Source organism: Diorhabda carinulata, chromosome 1 (assembly GCF_026250575.1).
Source record: "Diorhabda carinulata isolate Delta chromosome 1, icDioCari1.1, whole genome shotgun sequence".
NCBI lineage: Eukaryota > Metazoa > Arthropoda > Insecta > Coleoptera > Chrysomelidae > Diorhabda > Diorhabda carinulata.
The window spans coordinates 39,145,101-39,167,197 of NC_079460.1; the positions used below are offsets into that span (position 1 = coordinate 39,145,101).

Consider the following 22,097-nt stretch of genomic DNA (forward strand, 5'->3'; position numbering starts at 1 on the left):
AGTTCAGTTAACACAAGAACTCAATCGGCCGATCGTCAACAATGTCGTGTCTTTGCTGATTGGGTCCTTGAAATGCATGAAAATGATCCGGAATTTCATCGAAAAATCATCTTAACTGATGAGGCCCATTTCCAACTTGGTGGTTACGTCAATAAACAAAATTGTCGAATCTGGGGCTCGGAAAACCCAAGAGTTATTGTTGAAAATCCTCTCCATCCTCAACGCGTGACTGTTTTGTGCGGTTTATGGTCTGACGGTGTCATTGGACCTTACTTTTTCGAAAATGAGGCTGGAGCAACAGTGGAATGGATTGCGCTATCGAGAGATGATTAATGATTTTTTATGGCCGGAATTGGATGGTATTGATTTGGACAACGTTTACTTTCAACAAGACGGCGCTACGTGCCACACAAGTAACGAAACCATCGATCTTTTACGGGAAAAATTTCCGGACCGTGTTATCTGAAGAGAGGATCAAAATTGGCCACCGAGATCTTGTGATTTAACATCTTGCGACTTTTTCCTTTGGGGCCACGTGAAAGATAAGATCTACGCCAACAGTCCAGCATCGATTCAAGACCTCAAAGATGGAATTCGTGAGGCTATCGAGGACATAGGGCAGCCGCTTTGCAATTTGGTTACGGAAAATTTCATGAAAAGGATATGGTCCTGTAAGCGCAGTCGTGGCGGCCATTTGGCTGATGTTGTGTTCCATTATTAACGGCATACCTTCCTCTTTATAATGAAATAAACATCCGATCATTTATCTCAAAAAATGGCATTTTTCTTTGAATATCAAAATAACACCTCTTACTGGAAAACCCCGTATTGTTATTAGTGTGGGGTGTCGTGGTATCTTTCTAATTGTAAAATACAATTTTTGAATCGAACCAAAAATTTTTATCCATAGAAATATAACCAAACTTAGACAATTCGTGCTATTTATTAATTACTCCGATGTTTGGAAGCACTTGTATGAAGTGAAAGTATTTTGAGAGAGATTTTTTCTGCAATAGGATTCATTAAAAATCAATACAGAAACAGGCTGATGGATTCTTCCTAACTGCGTCTTTTGAGGTTATCAACGACTGAGCTAGAGATGAGATTCAATATCCATCTCTAGCTTTCAATATTCCATCTACCCATATCTTATGTAAACCATTTAATTGTGAAATATTTAGATGATCGGACCTGGTTGTCAAATAAATTGTAAATGAAACCAAAATATTTTACAAAATACTTCATTTAAACAGCATTTTAACTTCAAGTATTTATATTTTCTTGTAAACAACAATATTTGAATTTGAAATGTTAGCAAAATGAAAGTATTTTGCATAATACTTTTGTTTCATTCACAATTTGATGCGACAACTACCTTCGAACATTTTAAAATTACTGGAGTTATTTTCAAATTTCCCGCGAAATTAGCATGGATATGAACCTTAGATCAAATCTTTGATTATAGAAATCTTTTTTCTTGGTACGAAGCCATTCCGAGAGATGTCACTAAAATCGAACTTTGTCGTCAAATTTTTATACAGAGTGGCAGATCTATCGAGTATATAATCTTTGACTGAAAGACAAAACCTACGAACACATGCTTCTTTCAATTTCGCTAAAACAGCGAAACACAGTTAGTTGTGAAGGACTTTTATCACCAAATTGGGGATATTGAAATCGTAACGGGCACAAGTTCTTGTGACTAATTCAAATTTCATTGACAAATCTTTTGTACCACTATTTACTCTGTGTTAACAGCGGCTCGCTGTATTCAAAGTTTACTACTTAACGATAGAGGTATTTAAAATACGGTGTTGCCAGCTTTTAACTCTTCTAGTTTCATAGCATCTCAAAATATACAATTTCATATCTTATTTAAGATAGCGTCAAATTAATTTGATAACGAATTATGTTAGAGACCATTCGAAATACCAATTTCGATTAATAAAAAATAGAAATTTTTAACAATAAGGTAATTTAAATATAATAATAATAGTGCTATATCCAACTATAATCTAGCATTTATTGTGTTATTGCATCCAAAATATCTTTCAAATATTTAGAGACGTCCGTATATACTGCTGGTCCTTTCCCACAGTCTTTTTTCCCATAAGAAACAATGCCAATTAAATAATAACGAAGTTCATGATGTCTTTTCATTAGTTTAATTGCACCACCTCCAGAATCCCCGTTACATGAATCTTTTCCTAAAATTAAAATAACGTCAAACTTTAAACCTAATCGGTACAAGAATATCTCTTAATACCTTCAGTTCCTATACACAATTGAAAATTAGTCAGACTACGTTTATATATTGCATCACATTCAGTTCTTTCAATTATCGGTAACGAAACATACATTAAGGTATCGGCTGTTGTGTACGTATCGCTATCTACATAACCCCAGCCAGCGACTTGCACTTTTCTACCAGTTAAATCTTTGTTAACTAAATGCCCTTGGGGTAAGCAAATAGGCCTCACGAAATCTGCAAATAATTAGATTAGAAAGTAAAAAAGTAAAGATATGAAGGTTGCAGGAACCTAAAGTATTTTAGTTAGAAATTTGATGCTTCGATAAATTTTCAATCTATTAAAAACGACTGCTTGACTGTACAGGAATGAAAACGGATTATAAAAGTAAAAGAAACCGAAGAAACTGCCCAATACTAAGTTTGTTTCTCTACATTTGCAAAACTCCAAAAACCTCAGTAAATAAACGAAAATTTATTTATTTTCTGTTTGTTTGTTTGGAGCAACTATGGAATCAATTATCGTATTCCTTTGATTTTCTAAAAATTGATTCTCATATTTAATCTCAATATGCTCTTGGACATAAGGAAACGCCCTGTTTATAACTATGGTATTTTAATAGGTTTAATGATTATCAAAAATGTATTCAAAATATACCTCAGTGTATTTAACCCTTTCGTTACTTTTGTAGCTAATTTTTCAAATAATACCAACTGTGGATTTTTAGTCGAATTTTTCAAGGAAAAATTAGACGGTAGGCATGACTAGAAGAAAAATGGGGGGCACATCATTTTTCCCGTGTTTTGAGACCTCCTGAACACGATTATGATGGTTTTTCGAATGTCTGTAGTTCGAATGTCTCTCGAGCAATTGCTATGGGTCCGATTTGGTTCAAAATTAGCATACATGGCTTTTTTGGCGGCGGATTGATTTTATTAGAGTTTGGTTGAAAACAAATGAATATTTCGAGGTGTAGCAGTGCAAAAAAGTGGTTTTTGACCTTTGCTCACCTCTGCAGGTCAAACGAAAAGCGACTGAAAAATGAAATTTCACATGTAGGTTCAATTAATAGCGAGATGATTTCCTGTCTAAGGTCGAAACTTTCCATCTCCACCCCTCTCCATTTTATGTTTAACTAGAGGGTTCGAACTTCGCATGCAAGTAGGGGTGATGTTGAAGAATTGTCTTTCTCAAGTTCAAAGTTTTCTTCTTCAGTTCTTCTAGCACAAAACGCCCGAAATCATTTTGATCGTTGTAATTGTTGAACTGGACCGCCTCCTATTTAATGAATAATACGAGTAAGATCGTTGCTAGGGTGATTTTTTTTACTTCCCTTTTTCGAAATTTCTTGTCATTATGACAATTTTTTCTTTGTTGTCAATTGGAATTGAACAAGAGGGTTCCAGACCACCGGGTCTATTAAAATTATGAATTTTCATTCGAGAGAGAGAGAGTTAACTTGTGAAATGCAAAGTTATTGAGGAATAGCAAATTTTCCATATAAAGAAATAAGATTAATAATTGATATCATTTCCAAGAAATTCATTTTATGGAAAGATTTGTTTGTGTATTAGTTAAATTCTTCATTCGACGAAAAATTCGACTTTCGTGATGGAGCTCTGCTGCTCACGGCTTTTTCTATTTTTAGTAGCTGTTTTCGCGCAAATTCAGTTGGTTTTGTGAAGTTTTTGTATAAAATATTTTTTTATCGCTATTTCTAACAAAAATGAGAGAAAATCAACTTATAATATAGAACACAAGCGCATTCAAAATTACATTATTTTATATAAATTTAAAAACTGAATTAAAACTTCAACTTCATTATCTATTTTGACTAATTGTACACTTACCATCAATAACGGCTTCTTTTTCTAAACGAATTAAGCAAATATCATCTTGAGATGTGAATGGATCATATAGATTGAATATATATTCAGCAATCTGAATATCTTGATAGGTGGTACAATATGTTTCCTCCTCGTCGCAATCGACATCCTGAGTTGAATCATATTCACCTAAACGAGCTCTAAAGCAACATGACAAATTCTTTATTGAGACACGTTAATATTGTCGCAATATATTCAGTTTTATTATTTTTCGAACATTAAAAAAATAATACTTAAACCTCTATATTAACCATTAGGATAAGATAAAAACGAGCTACATTTGTACAATATTACGTTTAGGTAAACTTGCCCCTATACTTACACTTCCATGTCTGTTCCACAATGACCGGCGGTTATAACATATTTTGTTGTTATTAAGGATCCGGCACAGATAAAAAAAGGTTCGATTTGGTTTTCCTCGAACACTCCTAGTCTCACTATCCATGGGAACTGTCCAATTTTGGATGTTTTACCTCCAACTATTCTACCCGTTATTGTTTGATAAATTGTTTTTCCACAATCTTCAGATGGAAAATATTTCCAGTTTGGATGATCGTTTATAGATTCCAAACAATTTGCTAAAATTCCGTTTTATGTATTGAAAAACTGTTTGTAGAAAAACAAATGCATTCAGTAAACAATTAAAATCATGCTAAATAATATCTGATAATTAGTAAAAGGGAATTAATTTTTTTTTGGTTTTGTTATCTTTTGCAAATAATTAAACGTTAGTTTTAGAGAATGCTTAAATTCCCAAATCCCAAACCTCAATGTTCATTGCTTGTATTAGAAATCCATAGATCAACCACATCCTTGGGTAAGAACACATTTCATAGATTCAACAATTAATCTTAACTCGGAATATGAATTGTTTAGAAGTAGAAGGGCTCAAATTCAAATAGAAGATAGACTAAAATTAAAGTTGGTGTTCTTCACACGTACACTTGAAGTAACAGTAAAAAAGAACTGAAGAAACCTTGGACTCATTATAAATTTTCAATTCTATCGTATATCAGAGTTAATTTTCTCAACAACTTCATAAAATTCACCATTATTCACCATTGGTGATTCAACCGTCTGTTACTTGCAGCAAAAGAAACGACATAACTAAAATAAGTTTATAAGTTCATTTACATCAGTGACTGCAATCATTTAGTATTGTGCACTTTCTTGCTTATTTTGATGACAAGATCTGACAAGTGATGTCCTCAACCTCACTTTCAAACTGAGTTCACAAAACTCCCTAAAGCACGCGGTCTCAAGCTTGTGCAGATTGCTGGTAAAAACTCAGTTAGGTCTCACTTGTGAGACTGAAAAGAAACGTGCAATGAACTGAGTTATGACGTCTCAAGTGAGAATAATCTGAGTTTTGAGTAAATGGAAAATGATTAAATGCCTTTGTAGTGACCCTTACATTCTAATTTAGATTAAAAGGTTGGAGTGATAATAATTATACATACCTTCTGTAAAGAAGATTGAAAAAACAAGTAAAGCACATATTTTATATGTCATATTCACAATAACTATTTAATATTTGATCATGGAGAATATTTTACTGCAATTAATTTTGAACTGGCAATTACATAAATATCACGAATTCAACATAACAATTAAACCAAATAAAATAATTTATTGTTACTAGTTTTTTTAAAATAAATGTTTAAAATGCAATAGCAATAATAAAACAAAAATTTATTCTCCAGTGACTCTCATGTTGATACCATTACTCAGTGGCGGATTAAGACCTTTGGGGGCCCGGAGCCCCTTTAAGAACATTCGACTTCTCATTGTAGAGGAGATTTTTGTGTAATTAAATTCACTTCAATAACAAATAAAAATTTATTCACACGTTAAGAATATAAAGAATCGTATATTAATCAAATTTTTTTTCGACTTTTTGCTTCAGCAAATTCTTTTATCAAGTCATCGAAGTTAATCAATCGAAGTAACTCGTTTTCGATTGTAAGAAGAGACAATGCAGGTAGTCTTTCTTTTCAATACTGAAAACGATCGCTCGCTTTCACAATTTGCTATAGGGATAGTAACAAGAAGTCTGTAAGCAATATACACATTTGGGAAAACATTTCAATACTATTATAAGACAAATTGTATTGTAGTTTTCTTTGGCCTTTTTGTCCGATCGATTAGAGAAATAACCTGCAAGTTCTTGATTTTGTATTTTTACCTGTGATATGAATTGTTTGAGTTCAATTAATAGATCTCAACTCAAATCACTTGAATAAACTTCAACTAGTTTCTCAACCTTCGCTCCCAATTCTTCTCCATCAATAGTTAATAATCTAGTTAAGAATCCAAATAAATTAGTAATACAACTATAAGCGTCGCTACGATTTTTTTAATTCCATTGCTAGTTTATCTATCATTACGTAGAATGATTGAATTTTATACTTTTCAGATCCATATGAAGCTTCCTTTTGAGTTTCTCTATTTGTCAGTCTCTGCGTTATGCCTCTTTTATTTGAATCTGAATAATCCTGGTTAATAGTTTCGCTAAGAGATTTTGCTGCAGTCTCGAGTGATTCAAACGAAACCAACCAATGATAATAGCATTGAGTTGGCAGTAAGGAGATCAACACTGACCTTCTGTAGATACTGGCTAGTGGCATGAAATCTATTTAGTACTTTATTCCAAAAAATTGCCATAAAAACATTATCAAGCTTTGTCATACCTTTCAACAAATCTGCCGCTTCTTGTCTTACTTCTGCCTTTTGATATTTTCGTCAGAGCGACATAAATCTTTTCAAAATTATCCACTCAATCTCCAACAGCGTCCGTTCTACAAGTCCATCTGGTGTCTGATAAATCCAAAACTTTTGAATCAAAGATTGCCCCATCTGCCTGTCGAGACAGTAAAAAAAATTGTATAAACAGCACACTGACATTTCTGAACACTGCACTTCCCTACTAAATTTAAAGAATGTCCCAACATGGGACATAAACAGCCAAATTATTAAGTTCTTTCAAACACGACTGCAGTCCTTTACGCTGGCCAGACATGTTTCTGGCATTGTCATACGTTTGAGCGCCACAATCTGCTATGTTTCTTCAATAATTCTAAGATGTCATCTTTTAAACTTACTCCATTATTATTTTATATTTGCTGAAAGCAAAAAACGCTCATAGACGCGTCTATTTAAATAGTAACGAACAACAACGGACAATTGATCAACATGAGAAATGTCAGGTGTGGAATCAACAACTAGACCCCAATATTTTGCTTGTTTCATCTCTTCCTTTATGTGTTGGAGAACTTTTTTAGCCATTAACTTATAAATTCTTCGCAAATCGACTTTGATAGGCGTATAGCAAATATGCTGTTTAAGAATTGGATCATATTCTGATTACAATTTAAAGTTTCGATACAGTATTTTTGAAGCTTAAATGATAAATACCTGTAATTATTGCACTATTAGATAGCGTGTGAGGTACTGTGTAATTGGAAATATCAGCAAAAGAATAACCGAAGTACCAATCACATCACTAACACAACTACCACTTATCTTTCCTCCATCGGATTCTAGTGAAGATAAAATACATACTTAATTAATATTTGCATGCAAAAAATAATTCAAATACTGATCTTGGCTTTGACATAAAAATTCAAGACTATCTGCTCTTAATAATAATCTCAAACAGTGCGATTTAATCCATCCAAAACGAAACCGAAAGAAGATCTCTTCGTCAGGTCAATGTCATTCCCTCAACTCTACGATGCACTGAATACGCTCAAGCGGCTCAAGCTTGGTTAAGTCTGCATTTGTTTTACTGCGAATCAAAACATAAAGCAAGCAAAACAACGACCCGTGACACACAAGACTCGCGCGACGGTGCTTCAGCACCACCAAGCCCTCCCTATGATCCGGCACTGCCATTACATTCTTCAATTGGTATAGTTGATGAAACGACCCCTGTGCAGTATTTTCAAAACATGTTTACATAAATAATAACTATCAAAACCAAAATTGTAGTATTGTCATCATCCATTAATTCAATTCATAAGCCATTCATATCCACTATTAAAAATCTTTTACAGAAAAAAAACTGCAGATAAATCTAATTAAAACTAGATTATTACTTATATAGAATGCAAATTATCACTATACATAATGTAATTGTAAAAAATTGAATATTGTCTTAAGTGTTATTATTCCAAATGCTAGTTTCACAAGTAGGAAACTGCAAAAAAACCACTCTAGCTTCGCCTTTCTGAGCTTGACATATTCAAAAGCTCCTTGAAATCTTTAAAGCTTCTAAGTGCAAAAATATTTGAATATAAACAAAAGTAAACTTCATTCCTTAGGTCAAATGATTGAATTTTATAGGTTTAATTAAGTTTTCTTACATTAAAATTGTTTATACAATAAATGTTGACAAAAATGCTTTCTGTGAGAAACTTTTAAGAGAAGCAATTTACTCTCTAAACATTGGTACCAGAACAGACCTGACATGGGGATAATAGACCTTAAGGTTGCAGTGCAACGTAACCACTAATTAGATATACATCAGAATATGTACATAGATACCTGATAGATCAGTTACAATTGTGAATATGCATTCCAACTTTTCAACAACTAACCTGTTTTTCATTTCTCCTTTAATCTTGTTGCAATTAATTTATATTGTACAATTATGACCAATATAAAATTGAAATTCTACAGGATCAAGGTTTTATTTTAATGTTAACATAAAAGGTACAAATTAGACTTTATTTGAAAGGTTTTTTTAAAAAAATTAGATCAAACACTTAATCATACAATTTCCAAATCTTCCTTTTCTTCCATATACTTGTAATGTAATTCACTACAGTCATTGTTATCAATATGAACCCAACCAGTTTCTTTCATATGGTAAACCCTTACTATACCACCAGAGTATGCATCTCTATGAGTAGCATGATAAATTGATCTACGGCCTAAATCATAGGCTTCTTCATCTGTCAAATCCCACTTGTAACCAGAATCCAATACACCAAAAGCATATATTGAACCAGATCCAACGCTGAATACTTTTCCTGCTGTTCGAAGGCCTTCTGAATCTACATAATACAGTTGAGGACCCTGAAAAACATATTTATTCATTTTATCAATATACTACTATTGGAAAGTTTATATTTATACCCTTTTATCCCAACCAGCTAACATCATGCCCATAGATAATCCCATTCCCTTATAATTGTAAACCATATTTGCCATTAATTTAGAAGCAGCAGCTACAGATATACGTTCTCTATTTCTAAGTTCATACATTCTGCATTGTTTTGCCAGTACCCTATCCCAGTATACGCAGTCAGCTGCTCCTCCAGCTAATGTGCCTAGAAAAACACAAAACAATGTTACTGTTACTTATAATTCTTAGAGTACTGAAAAATTACCTAATAAAAAATCATTTATCTCTACAATCTTCTTCATAGTTTGGGAGCCAATAAATTGACCTCCAGTAGCTCTAGAGTCTACTGCAAGAACTACTCCTCCTTGATACTTAAATCCCAATGTAGTTGTACCATGATCAAAGTTAATTTTCAATTCACGTCCGGTATCATCTTTCGTAAATCCTGAAAAACTACTCGCAGGCTAAAATCAAATACAATTAGGTATTATATTTAAATATTATTTAAATGGTTTTTACATCACTAAATGGTGGTACTTGCAAACTCATGTTACTGTTGAAATTAGTACAAAATTGGTGCAAATCATTTTTATACAACGAATTTTCATTGGAACTGTCATCCGACAAACCACAAATTTCGGCTAAACTCATTTTTAATTTAATTTTCTTACAATCACTATCTGAAGAACTATTAGTCTTAGCTATAACCAGTGATGGGAATGAATAAACAGAAATTTAGTTACTGTCAATGTCAAATATCAACTCTTGTATTATTACGACTACGTTATATCAGATATACAGTTACAATTTTCGACTAACTACAGTAAATTTTTTGGTGATTGATTAATTGGATACGAAAAATTAGAAAGATATGTTCATAATAAAATTATTTATGGTTAGCGTCGCATTTAGAATATAATGAATTATTTAAAAAAGTACCTAGTAGGTACGCAACTCTTCATACATTATTTTATTTCCTTTATCTCTAACTGATTATGGAATGAATTATGTAAATCATCACATCAGAAATTCAATAGCATAATTAACAAAAATTATTTGAAAAAATAATATTTAGAATAACGTTGTATAATAGTTTATTTGGAAATATTTCGTGGTATATTCATTGGCGTATAAATAATTCCTAACCATTATGAGAGTAAACCAATACAAATATTTTATTTTTATATAGAGAATTCTGGAACTTTAATTACTATAAGTGTTTTCATTATCATTATATTTTTTATTTTTAATAAATTAATTTCTGTATAAAACTATCTTAGACGCCTCTGTCCTTGTATTTAGTGAAAAAGAACAATAGATTCTTGTATAGTATTTTACAGAACTTTGACCACAAAATGTTAAACAGAAGCACTTTTGTTTAAATACCGGCTGACGGTGGCAAAGATTATCATTTCAGTATTATTTGTGATATAGCGAATCTCTGGATATTTAGTCTTTTCTTAGTATAGTGTTGTGAAATATTTCAATGCAGAGAGTTTAAATACTTTACCATGGGTTCACTCAATATATTGTTACTGGTGTCGTCATTCATTTCTCTAGGTAATTCCATCCATGATTATACAATTACAATTCAAGGAATTAATTTTTCATTTCAATTTAAATAGATATTTTAAAAATTAATATTGTATTAGGAGTTCTTAATTTATAATTTAATTAGATAACCAAATTAGCACTTTTTAAAAATATATTGAATAAAAGTACTTCTTTTAGGTATTTGTGATCCAAATCCACCGACTCCTGTTTGGAAGAAAACGTATTCTGTGAAAGGGGTCTTAAATATTCCATATGCGGAGATACAAGAACCATTCTCTTGTTGGTATGTGATATTACTTACTTATTGTTCAAGTTAAGAAAACATTTTTGATGGTATCAAAACAAAAAAAAATTGCCTTATCTTTGTGCTTATTGTAGCACTACTATACACTACAATATTAATCTATAGCTATGTTTTTTGTGTTTTTAAAAAGTAAGGAAAATAGCCTTTTTGGCCCAAATAGTATAGGGTTCATGTAATTAAATTTTTAAGTGAATTCATAAATTAAAGTGTGAAAGTTTCATCTAAAGGAACAATCTCTGTTTGGCAAATATTGACTTATTAATTACAATAAATGTGTGATGAATATGAAAGTTTGATTTCTGGTGTATTCAGCATTGATATCAGTTGAACTCTTAAACTTTAGTATCTCTAATTTCATGTTTATATTTTCAATATAAAAATTTATTTACAAAATTTGAATAGATATTTATAAGTTTTTACGATCCTACAAAATGATATTCAATCTAAAACTTTCAAACAATATTTTTTTAATTAATCCCTCATATATGGATATATCTTATAAATTCATTCAGAATCTGTAATATTTTGACTGACTTAATAAGAGTTTTCAGAAATTAATTATTAAGGGTTTGTGGCCTATATCACACATTCTTTTTGATAGGAAAGACTTTTTGGACAAAGGAAAAGAGACTTCTTTGATACGACTTTCTCACATCTACGTTAGTCTCTGCTAACCTTCCGAATCTCATGCAGATAGGCCTATTTTAGATATTAGTTACAATAACTGTCTGTACATTTTCAACTATGACAAATTGTAACAGAGAAAACCCAACTTCCATTCCAGAGTATATATTGACAAAATGATCTTTAAATAGAATCTAGCTTGTAGTTTTTGTTAAGATAATAATAAAAAGCCTGGTATATTTAGCTTTCTGCTGAAATTTATAATAAAATTACCCCAAAACTTATTAATATTGAAATTATGTGAGACAATTTTCCAAGAATATCCAACTTCACTTTTTCTGAATTAAATGTCTCTTCAGGGTAAAAAAAAATCTTTTCCTCTTACTCTAACTTAATTATCAATAATTGGCCCCTGCAGGACAATGACTTGTGAACATATTTGAGTCAGCATGTTTTATAATACTGTATAGTGAACCAATTATATTTTACATCATTCTTACTTAATGCAATGTCATGAAAATATTTATTTAATTATAGGTATGATGAACCAAGCAAACAATCTCGAATCGATTATTATGGGGACATGGTACAAACTTATCAATTGGGTGGTACAGGATATGGAACCAGTTTAAAAGTAGCACCTATTACAACAGAAACAGAAGAAAATGTAAGGACTTGTCTACAAGTTAATGGAACAAGTGAAAACAGAATTACCCCTCAATCTGTTTTACCAGACTTAACAGATTTTAAAAAAGAAGGTATGTTTATTTTTGGTAATGTGAAAAACTATAATAATGTATATTTGCTGTGTTAGTTATAATATGGGTTTATTATTTCACAAATGCTATTAATAATGTTATAATTTTAAAAGCAGACATAATATTTATATTTCTATGAGTACTGTTCTTTAAACCTCTATTTGTTTTCATCGTCTGGGAAATAATTTTCGTCCGACCATACATGATAGTTACGAGTGTTTATCACCCTTTTTTGTGAATTCCCAATTGAGTGGCAATTCTCCGTGAGCTAGTAGCTGCATCTTCTTCTACTAGATGCAGAATATTTTTTACTTCTACCAAACCTTGTCGAGTAGCGCGTTCAGATGATATGTTAGCACTGGGAAGCTTACCAGTCTCGCACAATTTGTTAAAAACTTATTATTTTCACGTGTATTCCTAGAGTTTGGTGCGCTCCTCCCGACTCACCCTGTATAACCATAGAATTATTATGAGCTTTGAAGATCCTCAGTGGCGTATGGAAATGAAATATTTAGCTCCTGAGTTGTTGTTATAGGGATATTTGAATAAGTTCATATTTGTTAACAAATATTTTGAAAATTTTTATTATATGGTTTTGTTACAAATTTGAACTGTGGACATAATCAGACTCCTTGAATCCCCGTAATAAAGTGATTTTCTTCCTTACTTCTTTGATGTCATGATTTCCAATTTTGACTTTTGTCTATCACTCTTTTGATATTCTTAAAAATCAAAATTCCTTTCCTCCTTATGTCATAGGTACTGAAGTAGTAAATGGGTTCGAAACTGAAAAATGGGTACTGGTTGAAGTCATTGGGCATAAAATAAATAAATACTCCATGTGGATTAAATCAGGAGAGGTACCAGTAAGGTTAGTAAAAACAGTATATTCTTGATTTGTATATCATATTATAATTGATATAATGCTGTTTCTGTTGAGCTCGATCTATTCAAAAACATTCTCGTCATATGTCCATATTCTTAGTATATTACCTTAGTTCTCATTTTCTAATTATCATATAATTTCAGATATGAAATGAAAGGATTCAACTCTTTGTTAGGCAGCCATTATGATCACTATTATTTAGACTATGTTTTCTATGACACTTCAGATATTCCAGAAGACACGTTCAGAGTAGCAACTGGTAAGTTTTTGTGATTTTACCAAATTCGTAATTTAAATTTTTACAATAAAGCCAGATATTAAATATTTTCTAGATAGATTCATAGTACATATATAAGTAAAATGGTATTTTTTAGATATGGTATGTAGTTCTTTCCCTGGACCAGGTGATAAACATATTTATACATTCAATCCCATTGCTGAATTTATTAAACCAGAATATACAGGACATCTTGATTTTGAGTTTAAAAAATTTATTCATAAACATAGACGACAATATGCAGATGAAAAAGAGCACACCATGCGGAAATCAATATTTACACAGAATATTAGATTCATATATTCAGTTAATAGACAAAATAAAGGTATGTTATTCTTGTTTTTAATTATGATCATTTTGTGAACACACTGTTTTCACCAACATTAACAATTACCTGTCTGACACGCGTTTTGATAACCAGTTTATCGTCTCAAGAGTAAAGGTAAACAGTGTACCTTCAGTTTCTGAAGACGATAACTTGGTTATTAAAACGCGCATCAGACAGTGTATCACCAACGGTTCCAGAAATTCCAACTTAGTTATGGTTATTTTATACTTCTATGGATTCATTTTCATTTCATTGAAAAAAAATCCATTTTGTAGGTATATATGTAAAGCCCAAATTCTGAGTGATTCTACTTTTAATGGCATAAAGTTAGGTGGTTTTTGGATGAAGTTTAGGTCTTTCACACTTCAACTTTTAAATTAAGTTTTATACTGTTCTTTATCTATATAAGCACTAATTGATTCTTTTCGCTTTAACAATTTAGCAATTTTTTTTTATTGATGGAAATTTTACATGCTAGAAATCACTACAATTATTAGAATATTAAGTAGAAAAAAATATATACAGAGGGAAAAATAATATTAACCACTTGAAACTTGTTGATATTTTGTAATCTACTAAGCTTTATCAAGTTTTGTTTAGCGAACACGATCTTAAATTTCATACTCCCCTTCTAAACTGAATGTTTCTTTTTTAAGGTTATACTTTAACTGTAAATCACCTCGCTGATAAATCACCACAGGAACTGAAAGCTCTTCGTGGCAAGAATTATTCAGGAGTTTACAATGGTGGAAAACCTTTTCCATATAATGTCACTAAAAAAGATGATATACCCCAGCAATTTGATTGGAGAATATTTGGTGCAGTTACTCCCGTTAAAGGTTTGTACTCAGTACTATAAGCCATAAAATCACATATGAAAACTTTTCATTTTTTGTATCTGAATTTTTACAATCACACCCTGCTATTAGAACACTGAATTTTCTTTGTAAAAAAAACTATATTTTAAAATTATTTTGTGGTTTTTTGGGTAAATCATTGTTACTTTTATTTAGATCAATCTGTTTGTGGTTCATGCTGGTCATTTGGAACAGTTGGAGCAATAGAGGGAGCATACTTTTTAAAGAATGGAAATCTTGTTAGACTGTCTCAACAGGCACTTATAGATTGTTCTTGGGGGTAAGAAAAATGTGTTCTAATATTTAGGAAATATTTTACTAATAAGTGAAAATATTCTATTTATTAACAAAAGAAAACCTTATTATGACATGTCACAAAGAACGTTTTTTCTAGTACTATTCTAAATAATTCTAGGTATGGTAATAATGGATGTGATGGAGGTGAAGATTTTAGAGCTTATCAATGGATACTTAAACATGGAGGTTTACCAACTGAAGAGGACTATGGTCCATATTTAGGACAGGTAAATAAAACAAATATACGAATAACTCTACAGTCTACAAATATATTATTGATTTTTAGGATGGATATTGTCATGCCGCCTCTTTACCTAAAGTAGCAAAAATTACAGGTTGGGTAAATATAACTTCAGGGGATGAAAATGCTTTGCGCTTGGCTTTATACCGACACGGACCCATTAGTGTTGCAATTGACGCAAGTCATAGAACTTTCAGCTTTTACTCTAACGGCATATATTATGATGCCTCCTGGTATGTAAATTTATAAAAAAAAATCCATTATAAATATATAATATATTTGGCAACCTAAGTATTCAGATTAATTTGATAATGCAGATTCAGATTAGAGGCAAATGATGCATATTTTCACCTGATATGTAAATAGAATGATATACCAGAAGTGTGGCGTGGACTAATATAGACATGTGCAAAGGCATATTATAGATGCTCGTTTTATTTTGTTCCCATAATTCCCATATTTATTTAATTAGCCCACAACTAATTATGCCACTGCCAATCAATAAATTATTTACTTTATGTAAACAAACCGAAATTTCCTGTATTTGTTTTTAGTGGAAACACAGAAGAAGATTTGGATCATGCTGTGCTTGCAGTTGGGTACGGAAGTATCAATGGACAAAACTACTGGTTGATTAAAAATAGTTGGTCAACTTATTGGGGAAATGACGGCTACATCTTGATGTCATCAAAAGATAACAATTGTGGTGTGATGACAACTCCAACTTATGTAACTATGTGAAAATAAAAATTTCCTTTTAAAGTTAGATATTTTAGTTGAAGTTCTCTCTACTTTAGTAAAATTAAGTTGTAATAAAAAATCTACTGAATATTGTTCCAAGAATTATCTTGCACATAATACTAATTTTGTTTCCAATGATTGGTGTTATAAATTAATAAAATTAATGAATATTTGATCTGTTTTATTTGAGACCTTACATACAGTGTGTTTTTATGTAAATGCATTAAATATAAAAAAATATCAGGATCAACATTTTTATGACATTGTACAATGAGTTGTATCAAATTATTCAAGGTTCAACATTTTTATAATAAACTCACTAAGAAATAAATAATTGTAAATGAAGATATACCGAAAAAAATCATTCAATTCTATGAGGATATGTTTGCTGCAAAAGTATTATCTTCATTATCAATGATTTGTGATCCGGGAATTCTTGCTTGATTCTGCAAATAAAAACAAATTTTACTTTCAATTTAAAGCAGTTTTCTAAACATAACATTTAAACAAATTCAAATGGTATTTTTAATGAGTTTTTTTCAACAAAAATGTTCTATACAAAATGTGCCAAGTGTTAATGCCCCATAAGGAAACTAGTGAGAAGATGTAACTTTTTTTTTCTTTGATCCCAATACATTTTGATTCTAGCAGTCTCAAAGTTTAAGAGTGATCCAATATGGAAATGTAAAATCAGAATGCATAACTTTTGGTTTCCTCCTTGTTCTAGAAACATTTTCCTACCTCACAGAATTGTTCTAAGCCAATAAAAGGCTTTTATACTACAATACAAGTTGGCGTCTTGGCTTAAGACATCTCTATCCTATTTTCAAAACATTTTCCTACCTCACAGAAACGCTCTGAGCCAATAAATGCGTTTATACTACTATCTACACAATACAATGGCTTAAGACATCTCTATCTTAGTTCAGGCCTTCTACTGAGCTACTTGTTCCCTCGAGATGAAATCTAAGATGAGGGGATCACACCTCTATATTTAAATCTGGTAGAAGTTTCAGAATTAATTGGTAATGTATGACTTCATCTTCCTGAATGCATATCATATTTGCTGTAGATTGTTTGATCTGAATATAAGTTTGCCAAAGTAGCAGAAACACTATATTGGAGTTATTTTAATTTCCCTGTTCCATAAAAATTTTCACAAAACTGATGATTGAAATTCTAATAATTTTATAATTTCCAACTGTAATATATAGTATAATGTGATAATATGCCTATGATTGATAACTTAAAATTCGCTTATTCTGTGGAAAAAAACTTACCAGTAACTTTGCCCTTTCCTCAAGTATACCATAAGCAAAATGATTTAAAACAAGTGGTTTTGGTAATGCAACGCCTTGAAATCTATAAATAGGTCCACCCGGAAAATCAGTATTCAATTTAATTACATTTGCTACTGTTATTCTACCTATTTGATTGGTATTTGGTATCATGGGACCTTTAGAAATATCTATATGGGTACCAGCTCTAAATAATGTTACTTTACCACTGTTATGTTCTGCTATATTGGGTATTTGTTGAGATTTGTGTGGATTATTTTTGAAAATATCAAATGCAAGGTCAGTGGAGACGTCTAAATATTCAAAGGGGTGTTCCTGTTGACAAAACTTTATCATTTCTATAGATAATACTTTCAATTCTGCAGTTGTTGGCTTCCAATCATCTAATTCTAGCTGGACATCATACACAAAGCTGCCAGATTTTACTACAAAGATTCTATTGAGTAAACTTCATCTAAAAATAAATTTACTTACCATTTGGACTAGGAAAACTATGTAGACACACTTTAACATTATCTTTGAATGCCTGTGACGCTACTGCGCCCAAGAGAAAACTACAACTCCTCCAAAATGTTTTATTAACTAATGTCGGATTTTGTGAATGATAATGAAGAAAGTTCAATCTACAAGAATCAGGTAATGGTTTGTGCATGTGCCATAATGTCTCGCCATTTAATAAGCCAACAACTGCCTTATTACGCAACTGATCACCCAAATCTATAAAATAAATTTAGTGAGAAAATATTTTTGCCCGTCAGAAAACATTTACGTTTGGCACAGTCGTAGGGTGTAGATATATTTTTATTCATCACTAGTACTTCATTTTTAGGGATGCCTTCATAACTAATTTCAATTTTTTCTACTCGCCCAACGGCTTCCTTTTGTCGTGATTGCTCATCATTAAAAAGATCATTTTGTTGTTTCCTATCATCAGAGATACATCCTGAAAACAATGTAATATTTAATAGTTCCACAAGAATTTTGTCATTATTACTTCTTATATGACTAAAGATGGACCTCTTCAATCTGTTACTAATAGTACTAACAGAATTCATCTTTTATATTTCTTAATAAGAGGAATAAAATTACATAGGAATATAAAAAAGTGTGTATATCGATATTAACCAACATTGACTTTAGTAGGTTAGAATAATCTTCTTTCTTGGCGGAGCTGCTACCTATAAAATAAACGTTACCTTCAGTTTCCCAATACATCGGTTAAATATTTATAAAAACTCAGTTTCAGCGTTATTAATAATTTTATGGATTAATTTTAGGATAAATAACTTTTTCAAATATATATATATATATATATATATATATATATATATATATATATATATATATATATATATATATATTATGATGATAATAGATGAAATCATGAATTAAATTTGAAGGTATAAGCATCTTAAATCTCTTTTAATAATTAGTACAAGTAAAATATGTCCACAACTACAAAGTATTGTCAGTGGAAAAACTCAATTACATAAATCTCATTAGTATTTCATATGTCATTATGCTTGTTATAACTTATGTTTTTATTTAAAATGTATGAAATGTTAGTTGGATTCATTTAAATAATTTGTTAGTTATTATATACTGAAGTTAAATATTTTCTGCATATTATACATGTCTTTACTCATTACAATTCCGTATTTCTTTATCCAACTTATCACAAAACCAATAACAATAAGCCTACAACGTTATGAGTAGTTAGCCCATGACAATATCAATGTAGATGTCATATTAATAATGATTCAACATAAAATTAGAATACTTCAGTAAACTAAATTTAATTTGCTATAAAAAATATGTTCTCTGAAAGGAGTTTTCAAGTATGCCAGCTCTCCGCGGGCCGGATGTGGCCCTCGGGCCGTAGTTTGGAGACCCCTGCTCTAGATCATTTGAAGCAGATTTATAATTTAAATGTTCGGCCAACTGGAGTATGGCTTACAAATTCAGGACTTCTTGGTGCTAGCCCTGATGGAATAATTGATGAAGAAACCATTGTAGAAGTCAAATGCCCATATTCTTTCAGAAATGATAAGTTGTCCGAAAAATTGAGGAATTTTAATAAATATAAGGTTTTTTATGACCATAAGGGTAATTTGATCTTAAATACTAGTCACAATTATTATCACCAAATTCAAGCAGATTTACATATTTAAAAAAAAATGTTACTCATGTATTTATACCTTGAAGGAAACAGTTGTGACAATTGTAGAGTTTGACGATTCGTGGAAAGAAAACATTTCACTCTTGGAAAATTTCTATATAGAATACTTACCAAAGTTGTTAGACAATTAAATAAAAAATTTTGACATGTTTTTCAATGTGATCTTTACTATTTATTTTAGACTGAAAAGCCACTCTATACAAATTTTTGTTTGCTGAGGATATCAGGAAATTATGTTTTTAAATATAAATGCACAATGCTATTTTGTCAATAAAGATTTTTGAAACAAACTTTAGCTATTTTAAATTGCTGTATTGAATGTACTATAGTTGAGTGATTTTTTTCTGTACAAAAACTTGTAAAATAAACTAAAACACTGCTTGAGGCTTAATCATTTATTTGAAGATTGTAAAAACTGTAGTCTACTGCCAAAAATCAATTCATTTATAAATTAAGTAAAATCTAAATATACATTTTTTAAATAAAAATTTCTAAACTTTTTACAAAAAAAGTCGAATAAGGAAATATATTGCTACAATAAAAAATATTTAAAACTCAAAATTATAATATGTCTATGTACTTTGGCTTAACTCCGTATGGTTAATCAAATCAGTTCACATTAACGGCATAACCTACAGTATAGATCCAACCAATAATACTCCTCAACTTCTTTAATTGGAGAATATTGCAAGTTTGTGAGGGCTGTACACAGTTGAAAGATAATTGAAATTTGTGATATATAATATGATGGAACTTGCTACAAAATACACTTTATTCTCCTGATGGCCCGTCCGACATGAATTCTAGCCTTTGCAATTTGCTGAGTTTCATATACTTGGGATTCTGTAAACTGTGGTGTTGTTAATTAAAAATGGAGATATATTTAATGATACTCCTGTAGGGAGAAGTTCCTTAATCAAGAAAACTTTATCTGCTAATATCAAATCTCCAGCCACCATCTGATCTAGAACCTTACTATCCTCAACAATTTTTTTATCAGATGTAGACCCTGGATAAGCCTTGCTAACAAAAGTGATTACACCGTTTGGTGCAACACCTACCAACATTTTTCATGTGTTTCGGTGTTTGTATGAACTGTAGGTCAATCTCTGGTTTTTCATGCTTGCTGGAACTGCTGAATAAATTGCGGAGCAATCCAAAATTATCCTACATTTTTTAAAATTCGTAAAAGCAATAGGGAGGCAGGCCTGATTCTGTTGTCTTGATGATATAGTTTTCATCAAATTATTGGAAAGGACTTCATGTAGAGCATAGATCCACATAATTATAATATTGGTCACTGTAGCTGTACTACAACTAAATCTAATACTCAAATTTTCATGTGGAAGATTAAGCCTTAGCTTCATTAAGGTCATAAACAGTTGACCAATTTTAGGAACGATTTGAACATTCCATCCAGCACAATATTTTAATTTAATGCTGTCCATTAGTTCAAAAAGAACCATGAACAGCTCATTGGTTGCAATACCAGTATACATTAGTACATGAGCACCTTTGTTCTCCACAATTTCATAGCTGAACCTTGTTGATAACTTTTACAGCTTCTCAGTTAATTCAACCACCTGCTACCGCAAAAAGTAATTCTCAGCATCTTGAAATGCAGATGATGGACTCAGTAGTGAAGCATCAAGTTTAATTTGAGTCACTTCATGATCTCATTTTGAAGACCCTGGCAGTAGTTTGGTTGAAGGACCTGGTAGTGGTTCCATTGAAGGTCCTGGTAGTAGCTCGGTCACAAGGTTTTTTACAGTTCCCTTCCTAAAAAAAGTGGTTTATTAGACTAATGGACTTTCTGCAACAAAATACATATCTTTTTTCTGATGATTTTATATTATACTTCTTCTGAATATTGAATTCAAATAAAGTTGGCCCATTCTTTTTTTCTTTATTTAAAAAGTGGCAATTGAACACTTTTGTAAATGCACTTAAATCTCTATTTTTTCTTCTGTAATAATAATAATAATGAAAAATTTGAATCATAATTCTTTGAAAAGTGAATGTTATCATTCTTTTACCTTATGAGAGAAATCCATCTATTCCTCTGGGTCTTGTTTTTTGGGAACCGAAAAAACTTACATGGATGCTTTGAACTGTAATGTTTACAGTCTGGAACAAAGCACATACCCGTTCTGAAGCAGTCCTAGATCTTAAAAACCTAAAAATTAATTTATTTATACTCGAAAACTCATGACTATTAGTAGATGACAGAGATTAACAACAAAAATAAAATAGACATAACCTCAACAAGTTTTAAAGCAGAATTAATATGTTAAATTAACTCACCTGGGAAACAACTAATAAAAAGCTCTTAAATAGTACGTTCTTTCAACAAAATATTCAATTGAAAAATCTTATTTTTTATCAAATAAACCACGGAAGCACTAAATGAAAAATTGCTTATGGGCATTTACCATTATCAACACAATTGTTTGGAGTCGGTATAAGCTCCGCCCGTCTCTGTGACGTCAA

At 31.1% G+C, this 22,097-nt stretch overlaps 4 protein-coding genes and 1 long non-coding RNA gene across 5 annotated transcripts; 1 reads left to right on the plus strand and 4 right to left on the minus strand.

The window, feature by feature from the left end:
- Positions 1-1,983: 1,983 nt before the first annotated feature.
- LOC130898761 (CLIP domain-containing serine protease HP8-like) lies at positions 1,984-5,732 on the minus strand. Its single transcript, XM_057808262.1, has 5 exons — positions 5,596-5,732; positions 4,458-4,713; positions 4,100-4,275; positions 2,267-2,485; positions 1,984-2,207 (listed from the first exon to the last, which is right to left on the minus strand). Exons 1-5 carry the CDS (start codon positions 5,645-5,647, stop codon positions 2,023-2,025), a joined length of 888 nt encoding a protein of 295 aa, XP_057664245.1. The 5' UTR covers positions 5,648-5,732; the 3' UTR covers positions 1,984-2,022.
- Positions 5,733-8,807: 3,075 nt separating this feature from the next.
- Positions 8,808-10,021, minus strand: LOC130898784 (proteasome subunit beta type-5). Its single transcript, XM_057808300.1, has 4 exons — positions 9,783-10,021; positions 9,529-9,727; positions 9,275-9,468; positions 8,808-9,214 (listed from the first exon to the last, which is right to left on the minus strand). The coding sequence occupies exons 1-4, from the start codon at positions 9,912-9,914 to the stop codon at positions 8,906-8,908; spliced, it is 834 nt and encodes a 277-aa protein (XP_057664283.1). The 5' UTR covers positions 9,915-10,021; the 3' UTR covers positions 8,808-8,905.
- A 215-nt stretch (positions 10,022-10,236) lies between these two features.
- On the plus strand, positions 10,237-16,300 carry LOC130898767 (digestive cysteine proteinase 1). Its single transcript, XM_057808276.1, has 11 exons — positions 10,237-10,823; positions 10,995-11,100; positions 12,283-12,503; positions 13,263-13,374; positions 13,533-13,648; positions 13,764-13,991; positions 14,651-14,833; positions 15,008-15,131; positions 15,267-15,375; positions 15,435-15,622; positions 15,944-16,300. Exons 1-11 carry the CDS (start codon positions 10,775-10,777, stop codon positions 16,128-16,130), a joined length of 1,623 nt encoding a protein of 540 aa, XP_057664259.1. The 5' UTR covers positions 10,237-10,774; the 3' UTR covers positions 16,131-16,300.
- On the minus strand, positions 16,295-18,606 carry LOC130898776 (39S ribosomal protein L39, mitochondrial). The gene is made up of 5 exons (XM_057808288.1): positions 18,423-18,606; positions 18,198-18,371; positions 17,903-18,145; positions 17,411-17,853; positions 16,295-16,576 (listed from the first exon to the last, which is right to left on the minus strand). The coding sequence occupies exons 1-5, from the start codon at positions 18,481-18,483 to the stop codon at positions 16,502-16,504; spliced, it is 996 nt and encodes a 331-aa protein (XP_057664271.1). The 5' UTR covers positions 18,484-18,606; the 3' UTR covers positions 16,295-16,501.
- Positions 18,607-19,830: 1,224 nt separating this feature from the next.
- Positions 19,831-22,095, minus strand: LOC130898793 (uncharacterized). The gene is made up of 3 exons (XR_009059939.1): positions 21,912-22,095; positions 21,644-21,783; positions 19,831-21,573 (listed from the first exon to the last, which is right to left on the minus strand). It is a non-coding gene; the product is annotated as an uncharacterized LOC130898793 (long non-coding RNA).
- Between the last annotated feature and the right edge of the window lie 2 nt (positions 22,096-22,097).